This window comes from Carya illinoinensis, chromosome 16 (genome assembly GCF_018687715.1).
Source record: "Carya illinoinensis cultivar Pawnee chromosome 16, C.illinoinensisPawnee_v1, whole genome shotgun sequence".
Classification (NCBI taxonomy): Eukaryota; Viridiplantae; Streptophyta; class Magnoliopsida; order Fagales; family Juglandaceae; genus Carya; species Carya illinoinensis.
In genome coordinates this window covers 3,775,416-3,789,572 of record NC_056767.1, presented here as the reverse complement: position 1 = coordinate 3,789,572, position 14,157 = coordinate 3,775,416, and the positions used below count along the sequence as shown (strand labels likewise).

At 37.3% G+C, this 14,157-nt stretch overlaps 1 protein-coding gene across 1 annotated transcript; it reads left to right on the top strand.

Annotated features, from left to right (window-relative positions):
• Positions 1-1,550: 1,550 nt before the first annotated feature.
• LOC122298597 (cyclin-A1-4-like) lies at positions 1,551-6,201 on the top strand. The gene is made up of 11 exons (XM_043108416.1): positions 1,551-1,846; positions 2,710-3,139; positions 3,356-3,492; positions 3,631-3,723; positions 3,959-4,092; positions 4,213-4,288; positions 4,393-4,469; positions 4,550-4,583; positions 4,915-5,064; positions 5,179-5,313; positions 5,879-6,201. Exons 1-11 carry the CDS (start codon positions 1,655-1,657, stop codon positions 5,948-5,950), a joined length of 1,530 nt encoding a protein of 509 aa, XP_042964350.1. The 5' UTR covers positions 1,551-1,654; the 3' UTR covers positions 5,951-6,201.
• Positions 6,202-14,157: the final 7,956 nt, after the last annotated feature.

Genomic DNA, 14,157 nt, shown 5'->3' with positions numbered 1-14,157 from the left:
GTAAAAAATAAATTCTATTGTGAAAAGGTTATTTTTGTACACTTCTTTTCAATGATGAGATAACTTTTTTAGAAAATACCTGTAAAATCTTGTATAATTGAAACTTGTAAAAAATATTACTCTCATCACCCTTAAATTTTACACTATAAATATATACAAATTGATACTTTACAATGTCTAGTAAGATTCGACTGATTGTATCAAATTACTTATTTTTTAATTATTATTAATGAGACAGAAATTTACTTTTTTTTTTAACTTTTTTTAATAATTTAAAATATATTTTAATCCATTTTATACATTAAAATAAATATTTCAATTTATTTATATTTTAATACATCACAATGACATTCATAAAAAATTAATATCCACGAACCAACTCAAGTAGTCTAAAGATTTTTCTTTTTTTTTCTCTAACCCTTTCTCTCTCTACACGAAACTCCCTGTGATACCCATTGTTAGAGTCTTGCTCTATTTGCCGGGGGAGGGGGGCCTAGAGCTCCAACTCCACAAACCTCTCTCCTCCACCAGCCACTTAGGGCACTTTTCTTTCCTTTTTTTTGGATTTTCTGTTAGTTTATTTCCGTTAGTTTCCAAATTGGGCGATCTATTGACTTTCAGTGCTCTTCGTTCGTCATGCACCCCGCCATTACCCATCCCGGGTGCTAATCTTCAAATCGACAGCAAGAATTTATCATTTCAAGTGGCGCGTTGGTCTCATACACAGCTTATGCCATGCGCAAGTTTCACGTGTCGCTGCGCTTGGGGATGTTTTCTACCGCCACACGCGACACTGTTGGGATTAATGGCATTGCTTTTTCATGGTCCAACTTTCCCGTCCTCTCCAGTTGCGGCGCGTGTGCTTCACTTGCCGTCACTAACAGTGGAGGTCCCTAACTGGCAATTTGTCTCAGTTTCTTGCTTCCTTATGTTACCGCTTTCCCTAATCAAAGATCGAGTGAAAAGTAGTAGTGGTAGTTCCTTCCGGTTAGTCTAGATTAACACGTTGCAGCACACCCCTTAGTTTTTAACTGCAGTTTTATAATCTAATTATCAGATTATTTCAAAATTGTCGCCAAAAAGTTTTATTTTATGGGATTTGGGTGAGAGCCAATTGTTTGGTTCCAATCACCTTTTTTTTTCTTTTTATTTTATATTATAATGTGTATTGGTTTTGGGAAGACTGTAGGAAATTTTTACTCCACCAAACTTGTATCTTATATCCAATAGTTTATCTATAAAATTTCCTATTAGCTGAGAAAAAAGAAAAAAAAAACTCAAATGGTCTAAAATCACCTAATGATTAATATGATTAGTTGGCACGAAGTTGGGCCCACGGGACGTATCTTCATGAGGATTTGGAGCGGAGCGGAGTTCCCAACTCCGCTTCAGAAATCAAGCCACAGATATTTCCGCACCCAACACAGACGGTCCAGATCCATCCTACTTAAACAAAGACGGTCAGGATCTCTCATCTTTCAAACCCACACGTTTTCGCGCTCGATTGTTCCTCGTGACTCATCAGTAAAAATACGAACCCAAAAAGAAAAAGAAAAAGAAAACAAAGAAACACAGTGACACACTCTGTATTCTGTAATCGCTGAAGTCAGGATTCGCACTGAAATCTCCACTACAGAGTAGGGTTTCGACCCAAATGTCAACCCGCAACCACGATCCCCCACGATCTTCGTCTTCGTCTTCGGCCAAGATGCCCCCCGTTTCGGACAATCCAACCGGGAAGTTAACCGCGGCGGCCAAGAAGCGACCCGCTCTCGCTGACGTCACCAACCAAAGAAATGGCTCTAAAAGTAATTCACGCACCTTGCTCCCTCAGTCCAGGCCTCTGGTGCGCTCAAAATTCTCTTAATTCGATTCTTTCTCTTTCCCTGTTCCTCTTATCTTGAAAGGGATGATTGGATGATTGATTAGTTTACAATATGTATCATATTATGGACTTTTATAATTTCTCATCTTTTCTTGGTAAATTTTGGACGCTGCTCCGTTGGGCTTCTTTGCTGCTGTGTAAGTTAAATGTTCTCGTTGATTTTTTATTTTCCCTAGCGCTAAAATAGAATGGTGTTGCCTTGATCCAATTTCAGACCAAAGAGCTGTTCTTCAAACCCGCGTTGGTTTAATTACTTTCATACACGACAACCTGGAAGATGTTCGAAAAATAAATAAAGAGATTAAGAACATGCTTAATGTATTGTCATCAATATTCATTAAATTAAAAGAAGAATATACATGGTTAGGGTAGCAAACAAAACACGCTATTGTAAACAATTAAGCACATATAATAAAAAAATAAACAGGGGCAATGGAGCCAATTAATTGATCTGATCCCATATTTCCTCGATTAGATTGAGGAAATGACCACCAGAGGCGGTTTATGAAACCAAACCATGAAGGTTTTGTAGAATTCATCTAAAAGCCATGGTGGGTAATGGTGCCCTGTAGTTGACTGCCTCAAGATATATTTTGGTGGTTATGTTTTTCTGAAATTATGATGTACAAAACTGATAGTCCTTCGGATTTTTTTTTGGAAAAACATGTTTGTTGTTGAGCAATTCCATTGCACCACTGTTATGATAAGCATATGATCTTTCGTATCACAATTACATGGGGCAGAAGTTTCAGCTTGTACTGCCACATGGTGGTGTAATTGTTTTAAAATTTCAGAGAAAGATTAACTGAGTTTAATATTTAAAGGTGCCATGTATTGCCAAAATTGCCAAGACCAAGAAGGAAGTTTCAGCTTGCACAGACAATACAGGCTTCCTTGAGAAAACTTTGCCTACATCCTTGGGCTTGAAATCAAGTGTCTATGTTCTATCCGAGGATAAATGTTTCCCCAGAAATGATCAATTGGTGCCTAGTGTTGCTGCCCATTCTGCTTCCCGCGGTGTGGAAGCTGGTCTTTGTGCTCTGAGTAGCACAATTCGTGCTCCCAGAGGCATGGATATTTCTCCAAGTACCTCAGCTAGTGGCTGCATCTCTTTGGATGAGAGCATGTCTACGTGTGAGTCTCTGAGGAGTCCAGAATTTGAATGTATTGACAATGAGGATGCTTCAGCAGTTAGATTGATCGAGAGGAAGACAAGCAACAGTCTCTTCATTTCAGACAATGAAGAAAAAGCAGGTTTGTATTCTACTATTTTTTTTTATTCACTGTGAAAACTTCATATATGTTTTGGCTCTTCCTCATTTAATTTGTAAATAGGGGTTTGATACGTGTCTTAAGTATCATGCCCAATTCGGGCTGACGTCTTGTTCTACTTTTATTAGCTGCAAAGTGTGTGCCTGGAATATTTACATCATGCCCTTTCTAATTTATTTTCTCTGATATTGATTCCAGGGAATGTCTGTGAGATAGGTATGCATGTGGAGATGGAAGCATTTGATCAAGTTGTAGATATTGATAACAATGTCATGGACCCTCAATGCTGTGCAACCATTGCTTGTGATATTTATAAGCACTTGCGTGTATCCGAGGTTTGCGTAATTCTCCCCCATATGTTGTATCCACTGTGTTTCTCTTATTTTTTCAAATTTCCGATTATTATTTGATGGAGTTCACATTTCTTTCCGAACTTCTGCACATTGTAATTGATTCATTTCTTCTGTTTTTAGGCAAATAAAAGCCCTTCCACGAACTTCATGGAAAGGATCCAAAAAGACATCAATGCCAGCATGCGTGCTGTACTCATTGACTGGCTTGTGGAGGTAATTTATGGTGGGTGATGATATTGCAAGGTGATTTATATAATCCAAGAAGTTCCTCCTCTTTCCATCCCACTTTTCTGGATCACGCTTATTCATTCACAAGCACCAAATATCTTGATAAGTGGGGTTGTAACTGGCATTATAAAGTTGCTTGTTGTCAATATCATCAAGCATTTCTTTTAGTGTGCAGTTATTTTGGCTTTTTGGTTATCTTACGTTCTAGTGTTAACTGTAGGTTGCTGAAGAGTACCGTCTCCTACCTGATACACTTTTTTTGACTGCTAACTACATTGATCGTTATCTTTCTGGCAATGTGGTGAATCGGCAAAGGTTGCAATTGCTTGGTGTTGCATGCATGATGATTGCTGCGTAAGATTCTATAGTGGATTTGCTTACAAGTTTGACCACATGTTTATATTTGTGCATCTGCCTTAGTTATCTATGATAAAGAATAACGATTAATAACATGTGGTGCAATTGTCTTGCCAGCAAGTATGAGGAGATCTGTGCACCCACTGTGGGTGAGTTCTGTTACATAACTGATAATACATACTTCAAGGAGGAGGTTTGGGTCCCATTTCTGTTGTCTGAAATTCTACAATTGTCTGCTTCTTTGAATTTGCTTTTTATCACATTGCCCAAAGACATGGACTGAAGGAATTTCTGCAGGTTTTGCAAATGGAATCTGCTGTGTTGAATTCATTAAAGTTTGAAATGACTGCCCCAACAGCTAAATGTTTTTTGAGGTGATAGCTACTTTTGTATTATTGAGTGGAATTTCATTCATGTTGCTTTGGGTTGACTTTTGTCATTCACAATTGTTCAGGCGATTTGTTTGTGTTGCTCAAGCCACCAGCAAGGTATCTCTTTCTTGGATTTCCAAGTGTATCAATTTTATGTCATAGCGTCAAGACTTGTTGGGTCTAAGAATATTTTTGGGTCATATCAGTGGATTTTGGCTGTTAATTAATGTAACATATTAACGATCTGTCATTTAAAGTTTTTTTTTAAGTACGTGCGAGATAGATGCTAATAGAAAAAAATGTGTAAAATAGATGCTTGTCAATGCTGTCATTTTTTATTTTTTATCAAGTCTTGTTAAAATTTGAGTGATAAAATTTGTTTTGTTTCACTGTGGTGTTGATCAAAATCTTGTTATGGTGTGGTGTTGGTGCCTGCTACTTTTTCTAGGTTCCATCAATGCAGCTGGAGTGCTTGGCCAACTACCTCACGGAGTTATCCCTTCTCGAATACAGCATGCTTCGTTATTCTCCATCATTAGTAGCTGCTTCTGCTACTTTCTTGGCCAAATTTATACTTCTCCCCTTAAAGAAACCCTGGGTATGTGTGGGTAATTATCATACAGATTTTACTTGTGGCCAAGATGTTTATTATTCCATCTCTTCTGATAAAGGAATGTAACGTATTTTAGTTTTGAATATATCACATTTACAGAATTCTGCATTGAAGCTTTACACACTTTACCAAGCTTCTGATTTGGTTGACTGTGTCAAGGCGCTGCATAGCCTGTGCTGTAATTGCAGTAATCGTAATCTACCCGCAATCAGGGAGAAGTACAGCCAACATAAGGTGTGTAAAACCTCTCTTCCTCTCTGGATGAGAGTAAAAGATGCATCAGCTCCACAGATTTTAAGTCACTTCTCCACTGCTCTTTTTGAGGACTTTATACATTCTATCCTCAGTTTAGATTTAATAGGGACTTACAGTCCATGCATTAAAGCACTGATTTTTGGTCTGAAAAATGTTTTAACACCGATTTGATAAGATTACCAAACAACTCTCTTTTCATCTTGTATGCTTCAAAACTGAAAGACCTCTTTATATGGCTTTCTGGGCTTCGTTAATTACTCAGTTATGTCAGATGGTTGCCTTAAAACTGAAGATAGAAAGTGTTGCATTGAATAATAATATTATTAGCACAGTTTCAGTGAGCAAAATATTGCAGAGAGGTTTGTTTTTACTTGTAGTGATGACTGTAGATTATGCTGTATGGAGGTGTTGAGGCTTACAAACTGAAAATATACTGTGATTTTACATAAAACTTCGTTTTTGTGGGGTTTTTTTTTTTTTTTAATTTTTATAAATTTCTGTTCATATGAACTGATTTGAACTGACATGTTTCTTTCGGCATCAGTACAAGTTCGTGGCAAAGAAGTACTGTCCTCCTTCAATACCTCACGAGTATTTCCAGGAACTAAGCAACTAGACATGACATCAGTGCTCCAAATTGGACGAACGTATCTTCTGTGAGTTGCCGTTTTTTGTTTTTTAACCTCAGATCCTATGTATAGAATTTTGTATCCAGTAGTAGTGGTTTGTCTATGGTTGGATATTCAGGCGATCCTCTCATCGTACTGTTTTTCTAAACATAAACTCGTATCTTGTATTGTGTACTTGAATTGAGTTTTCAATGTATAGTAATATAAGGTTCAAAGTGTGTATACATGAAGTGGTTTTCATCAGATATTGACAAGTAATGATTTTGTTTTTTAATAGGTAATGAAAGCTTTAATAAAGGATAAATGAATAAATATGTTGGGAGGGATGACTAGAAAAGTCGATCGGTTTTACTTTCATGAACCATAAATCCTTATGATCATTCTTAGTGAGAGTACTTGTCATGCACACGGAGAGGTGAAATTGGTTTGTGTTCAAAGTGACCACGTACTGCTTTTGGAAAACTATTAGATGCGTCTATGTTTGCAAGTATCATTTGAATCTTCGTAATAATCGCCTTAGACTCCGTTTGGTTTCATAAACCAGATCTTTCATTTTATCACATTTTAACATTCATACATCATTCAAAATTTTAAATACAAACATTTTCAATTTTAAATTTTTAAATATGAAAAAAAGTCTAAATATTTTTTTTATGAATTGAAATTCTAACTTTAATTCATCGTAAAATGTGTTATAATCTAATTGAGTAATGATATTATATATATATATATATATATATATATATAACACCCAAGTCCAACAACAAGCTTAGGCCAAGCTTGCATATTATAAATTTTTTTTTTTGGGAAGCTCAAATTAGATTAATCGGGTAATTTTTGAAAAGTTTTGGACCCATAAATTATTATGATAAATTATAAGAATTTTATTGGACATAATATTTGGATAAAGGCCCATTTAATACTCATTGACTAAGTGAGTCCTAAATAATTAGCAATTGACCAAGGAAATGTTTGTATTTGCAATGATTGTTATCAATTTCAAATAGATTAGGGTAACAACTCTACAGCCTCATTCTCGATAAAATTCTTAAACCCATGACTGATATAAGTGTGTGTATATATATATATCTTCTATATATAAAAAGTGCCTATGAAACGGAATTTGTTGTTTTAACGGAAGTTCTCAAACGGAAGTGATGGTTTTTAACGAGAATTGTTAACGCAGTTAAATTTAATTCACATTGAAATTTTCATTCAGTTATGGACGTCCGTCCGTATTCTGTGAAAGAAGAAGCTGTCGATTAATTATGCACGGTACTGAGAGAGAGAGAGAGAGAGAGAGAGAGAGAGAGAGAGAGAGAGAGAGAGAGAGAGAGAGAGAGAGAGAGAGAGAGAGAGAGATGATGATGAGAGGGAGAGAGTGTGAGAACGAGAGTGGAAGAGAGAGGCTTACCGTGCTCTGTTTTTGTTGTATAGAAACAGAGCTTGCCGTGTGGGTTGTGGAAGAATATGTCACCAGGGTTGACGAGCTGTACCCTATCAACCAAATTCCTTCGTTGTTTTGTAACCCGATAAAAGTCAAGAATATGCTCTGTTTATTGTATAAAAAACAGAGTAATGCAAGATGACCATGCTCTGTTTTTTTTTTTTTTTTCTTTCTCCGGAGCAGTTGCTAACAGATGGTGAAGGTGGAGTTGCGCTCGGCCAGCTTGAACTGCTTGCCCACCCAGCTGTTGGCCACGTACATGTTCATTCAGGTCAGTGGCTTGCGCTTTGATGGGGGGTTTGGACCTGCATAACCTGGGCTATTGGAGAAAACTCACCGTGGCTTGGATCGATAAGGGGAGGTCCTATTAGTAGGGTAAAATTAGTTTTTGTTTTTTACGCACTATATATAAATAATGTATTTAGCAGTTATATATATAATATAATATATAAAATAAGAGATTCCAACGAAGGAAAGGTTTCATTTGTTAATATGTAAGGGAAATTATCTCAACTGATCGAGGATTCTAATTAATTTTCTTAATTCTTATTTTGGATTATCTCATTTGTTAATATGTTTAAATTTCATGATACGAATATATATATATATATATATATATATATATATGACACGGTAATTTAATCTTATAGTAAAATATTATGTCATTAATTTTTTATATTGGCATTTATTTGTAATACTAATTTAAATCTCAATTCTATTTTTTATCATTCTCATATTTTTTTTAAAAAAAATGAATAAATACAAAGTTTACATTAAAAACTTTTATTTAACAGTAAACTCTATTATTTTAAAAAAATAGATATATAAGACTTGCACACTTTAATATTATATCTAATATTATTTTTTTAAATTAGTATAGGTGCTAATCACTTAAATAAATATTGCTTATGAACATAAACAGTAGGTCATATAAAAAAGCTGTCAATGCTAAGAACGTACTTCATTAACAAGAGAAGTAGATTAGTAATAAATTATATAACATGCAAATTATAATATAACATTATTTTATATAAATTATAATTTATATATAAATTTATATATGTGATTTAAAATTTCTATTCATTCTTTATATAAAAAAAGAAAAATGTAAAATAATGAAGTTTAAATATATTTGCCAACTACATTTACGAATACAATTATTCAAATAAAATATTATTTCTTTATCAATTTAAATTCATTATGAAACATTAAAATAAAATAATAATATCTTATAAAACTTTAGTGTTTTATTTCTTTATAAAAGTTACATCACTTTTTAAAAATAATCGCTTTATTAAATTAAAAAACGTACTTTGCACGTTGATGTGGGTAGGTTTGTTTCAAATGCTTTGCCAACTACATTAAAATTTCGAGTGCTAATAAAAGAACTTCGTTCTCCAAGAAAAATGGGCATTTACAAAGGGTGTTAAAAATGCACATCAGTAAAGGCTGGCCAAAAACACATTGATTTCTACATCTATTAAAGAGAATAATTATGGATCCCTTTAATAAGCGTGACAATTCCTATTTAAAAGTTTTCTTTTAATACTTTTCCTTAAGCCTAAAGATTTTTTGTTTTTTTGTACTTTGCGCTAATTACTATTTTTATTTGATAAATGATATATAAAATCTCAGTAGTAATGGTATTATTTGTTTAATTCACAAAAAATGTTACTCATCATTTCATATCATATATTTTATATATTTTAATATTATTATTTATTATTTATTATTTTTTTATTTTATTTTTATTAAACTATTAAGTTGTTCTACTTATCATCTATACACTACATATTTATTATAAAAAAAATAAATAAAATAAGTATGGTGTGTAGAAATGATAAGTAGAAATTATCATTGATTAATTGCTATTCAAAATTTATTTATAGGAGCATCGACCATATGTTAAAAGCGTTGCAGAGAAATTATCAAAAAAAATTTGGAGGATTCAAGTTTATATAGATCCACAAAAATTGAAGGAGAAAAAATATAGTCATTTTAATGTCCTCTCTATTGAAATAATGCAAGATAAGGAAATTGCTGGATCGTCATCTTAGAATTAAAATTATTTCAAATAGCTTTCATAAAACTATAGGCGATGCTTATTTATAGGATCATACTATAGATTTTATTAATACTATTCTTTTATAATATATCACAACGTGTAATTATTTATTAGTTATATAAACATTATATCGTTAGTTATTTAATTAACCAAAAACATTACGTTTTTATTAATAAAAAATTAGTTCTTAACAAATAAAATACATAAACTAAGCAAACGTGCATTGCACGTTGCTTTCACCTAGTATATATATATATTCATCCGCATGCATTGTGATGGATCTTATTGGTTTTCAAACCCTAGTCAGTTCCTGGTTACCCTTCACCATCATCGTTTCTTTTCTCCCACCCACAGGCACCGTGAGCCACCATTGCACCACACAACACCACTACACCATAGTGTTGTGCCTCCGGCCTGTCCAAAAATCACACAAGACAATATTTAAGTGGTTCAGCAAATTGCTTACGTTCACTGGATCATCTTTTATAGAATTTGTACGAGATTTACAAAAACTCTACAAATTTCTATTTCTCTCTCACGTACCCTCTTTCTCTTCACCCACTACCTTTCTTCTCCCCCACCGCCCCTGCCACTACCACCCCCAATTCTGCAACTGAGTAAATAGGAGAGAGCAGCTTACCATTTGCAACTGTTTCTGATTTTGCTGGAGGGTGGGTGGCCTAATAAACCAAAGCACCAAAAGGTGCATGTGCAGTAGGCCACTTGCATTCACACTTGGGTTGACTCAACAATCACCCCCTCCACCCAAGTGTGCCACACCAGGCTGCTTGCAAACTGATTCATTCTTCAAATGAATGCACCTCTTTCTTTGACATAAGAGATTTCTGCTATCAAATGCATCTGCAGGTACGTCTTCAAATGGATGTCCAGATGCCTTTCCAAATGCATCTTGAAATGCATTAGCATCGTCTACATCCACGGAGCTTGCAAGGGATTTTCTTCAGAGGAGATTTACAAGTGCTTTACTGCACGTTGAATCTACATCCACGGAGCTTGCAAGGGATTTTCTTCAGAGGAGATTTACAAGTGCTTTACTGCACAATTTCAACTCTCTAGGATTCTTCTTTCACTCGAGTCTATGAGTCCGCACTCATGTATACCTTGAGCAAACTGAGATTCGCTCGAGCCACAACCGAGCGAACAATCTACCTGGTGCCTTTACAGCTTTCAAACCAGACTCCATAATCCTACAATCACACTAATCTCCAACTTGGAGACTGGTTCTCAACATGCTAGCCTCTATCTCCAGCATGATCCCCTATCATCTATACAATTTTACAGCTCATGTCTTCAAATTAGAAGACTAACTAAAGTGATGCATAACTTTAGTTTATCACGTACAATGCCCTTAATCAACACATCTATATAGGGCAACACATCTCTCACTGTACTGAAAATCAATGGTCTCGCACGGACCTTGACACATATCAGAGAACTTGTTGCTGAGGTCTCCATCTCTGATTTGGGCGACTGACTCCTCATCCTGCTGCTAACATATCCTATCTTCAGTCGATGTGCCCATCTTGTGTGCAGTCTCTGCTAACTTCGATTTGCATAATCTCCACTCTTGCAAGATTTTTTTCATACCGTAGTTCACTACCTTCATTCAACAGGATATAGTTTAAGGTAGTAACCACCATGGAGGTCTGATTGTCTTGGTAGTTATGTGATCACCAACTTTAGGTGTAGATATCCCTGGAACATCTGACGTTTTGTTCCCATCTCTCACACCTGTACTTCATGTCGTGGTCTAGGGAGATTTCTTTAGGTTTAGATGAGGAAAAGTAAAACTGAGTTCCTTTTACTTCCTCATCTAATTCACACGACCATTACCATGAGCCAAGACCAATGAATCATTCGTGACCTTCCACGCCTGTTTGAGAAAACGCTACTGAATGACTGCTATCTTCAAGATGTCTTTAACAGCATCGTGCACTGCAAGAAATGCAACGCCATGTATTTCTTCAGTCACCATATTCACAACATCATTCTCAATTTTCTCCTAATTTTAGAAGTCCCTTGTGGCCTGTCTTGCCACAATTTCTAGCGAGTCGTCTGTTATCCAGATCTTGACTTGCCTCTGTCCTTACTATCAACATTCAGGACCAACAACTCGAGATCTTGCCAGAATCTCTCCTGCGCACCTCCTCATCTAGGATAAGATCTCTTACATTAAGAAACTTCAATTTCGACTTCTTTGCAGAATTACTCATATCCATTCTCATGACCTCCCAACTTTTTGACCACAATGTCAAATACTATTGAGCAACAATAGTATCTTCTGCCTTTTCTGAAATTGAACTGTTTCTTCATCTGCACTTTGTTATTTGCAACTGGCTTTTCAAAGAAAGCCACAATGAGATCCGTTGCAGTTCTCCTCTTAATAACATTATGCTCCATGAGTTGTATGACTGCCAAAACCTGCTGATATAACAAGTTAATCAGCATCGTCCAATGATCTGAAGTTTGCTCCTCAAACTTCACGATCCCAACTGGCTTAAATCAAGCCCAAACGAACTGAGTCCGGCAACATTGGACACCAACTGGTTGCGATCAAGCCAAAAAACAATTGAGTCCACCACGACTCCAACTTGCTACGATCAAGCCCAAAACAAATGAGTCCTTCACGACTCCAACTGGCTACGATCAAGCCCAAAACAAATGAGTTCATCACGACTCCAATTGGCTGCGATCAAGCCCAAAACAAATGAGTCTGTCACGACTCCGACTGGCTACGATCAAGCCCACAACTGATCTGCAACTATGAACGGTTCAGATCGAAAGTACCGATGGCGAATCTCAACATTCTCACTGTACCGATGAGTCCGAAATGATCCAAATAGTTTGTCAGCACTATTTGATCATAGCGATGAAACTCCAACTGGCGTAGATCTAGCCCAAAATGATCTGCAATACGTAGACGGTTCAGATCGAATGTACCGATGGCGAATCTCAACATTCCCACCATACGGATGAGTCCGGAATGATCCAAATAGTTTGTCACCACTATTTGATCATCGTAATTGAACTCCAACTGGCATAGATCTAACCCAAAAAGATCTGCAACTCGTGGAGGGTTCAGATCGAATGTACCGATGGCGAATCTCAATATTCCCACCGTACGGATGAGTCCGGAATGATCCAAATAATTTGTCATCACTATTTGATCATTGAAATCGGACTCCGAATGGCTTAGATCTAGCCCAACATGATCTGCAACTCATGGACGGTTTAGATCGAAAGTACCGATGGTGAATCTCAACATTCCCACCGTACGGATGAGTTCGGAATGATCCAAAGAGTTGGAAAGCACTATTTGATCGTTGAAATCGAACTCCAAATGGCTTAGATCAAGCCCAAAACGGATCTGAAAAAATGGACAGTCCAGATCATCTGGCGCGTGCGGTGCACACGCGGCACAGTGCGAGTGGGCGGCGAGTTGGGGCGTGTGGTACACGCACCGATTTACTCCTAGGGCGCGTGGGGGGCGCGTTGGCGCGTGTCTTCCACGCGTCTTCCTCCGCTGGCGCGTGTGTCTTCCAACCGTCTTCCTCCTCTGGCGCGCGTGGGGGCGCATGGCGCGTGTGGCTCTGTCGTCTTCAACCTCCGATGCGCGTGGGGGCGCGTGAGTTGCAGCAGATGCACGCGCCGATCTTCTCAGGGTGCGTGTGGGCTCTTCCGACCTCCGTTTTTGATTCCGTTTGTGGCAACGGATTCGTCTCGACGCGAGGAACACCCTGGAGTTGTCAAAAATTGATTTTGACCAACTTGAATTTTCAGACAGCTCGAACCAGAGCTCTGATACCAATTGTTGTGCCTCCGGCCTGTCCAAAAATCACACAAGACGATATTTAAGTGGTTCAGCAAATTGCTTACGTCCACTGGATCCTCTTTTATAGAATTTGTACGAGATTTACAAAAACTCTACAAATTTCTATTTCTCTCTCACGTACCCTCTTTCTCTCCACCCACTGCCTTTCTTCTCCCCCACCGCCCCTGCCACTGCCGCCCCCAATTTTGCATCTGAGCTCTCTCCTATTTATAGGAGAGAGCAGTCTACCATTTGCAGCTGTTTCTGACTTTGCTGGAGGGTGGGTGGCCTAACAAAACTGCTGGAGGGTGGGTGGCCTAATAAACCAAAGCACCAAACGATGCATGTGCAGCAGGTCACTTGCATTCAAACTTGGGTTGACTCAATACATAGACCCACGTCAATGGAGACCACGGCTCAAGCCCACATGGAAAGGAACACACTCGGCACAGCCTCCGTGGACAGCCCAATGCTCCACCTCCGTCCCTGTGCACTGCCAAACCATCGACTAGCCACTGTGCTGCTCCTTCCATCGATACAAGATACCCTTGTTTCATCACACAAAAACAGAGCAAGTTTCGTGCTTAGCCAACCACCGTGCACAGCTGCTGCCCCACCCTCAAAAGGTCCCCACGTTATCGAATGTTTCATGGAGATATGGATGAACCTTCGTGTCCAACACACTCTCTCTCCCTGTGTGTTAGGATACCACAGGATACACTATGTTGTTTTTTTCTCCAGTGTTACACACCAAAATGAAACGTTTAAAATTAAGTGGGCTTTCTCCTCTAGGTGGGCTGGTTTTTGATGGCATATGGGTGTATTTCTAAGATTAGCTGGTGGTTTTATG

Excerpts from the sequence above, each read along its gene's own strand:
- LOC122298597 (XM_043108416.1), top strand. The coding sequence starts at position 1,655 with ATGTCAACCCGCAACCACGATCCCCCACGATCTTCGTCTTCGTCTTCG. Across the intron at positions 4,093-4,212 it reads GCATGCATGATGATTGCTGC|CAAGTATGAGGAGATCTGTG; the intron begins GTAAGATTCTAT and ends TTGTCTTGCCAG. Across the intron at positions 4,289-4,392 it reads ATACATACTTCAAGGAGGAG|GTTTTGCAAATGGAATCTGC; the intron begins GTTTGGGTCCCA and ends GAATTTCTGCAG.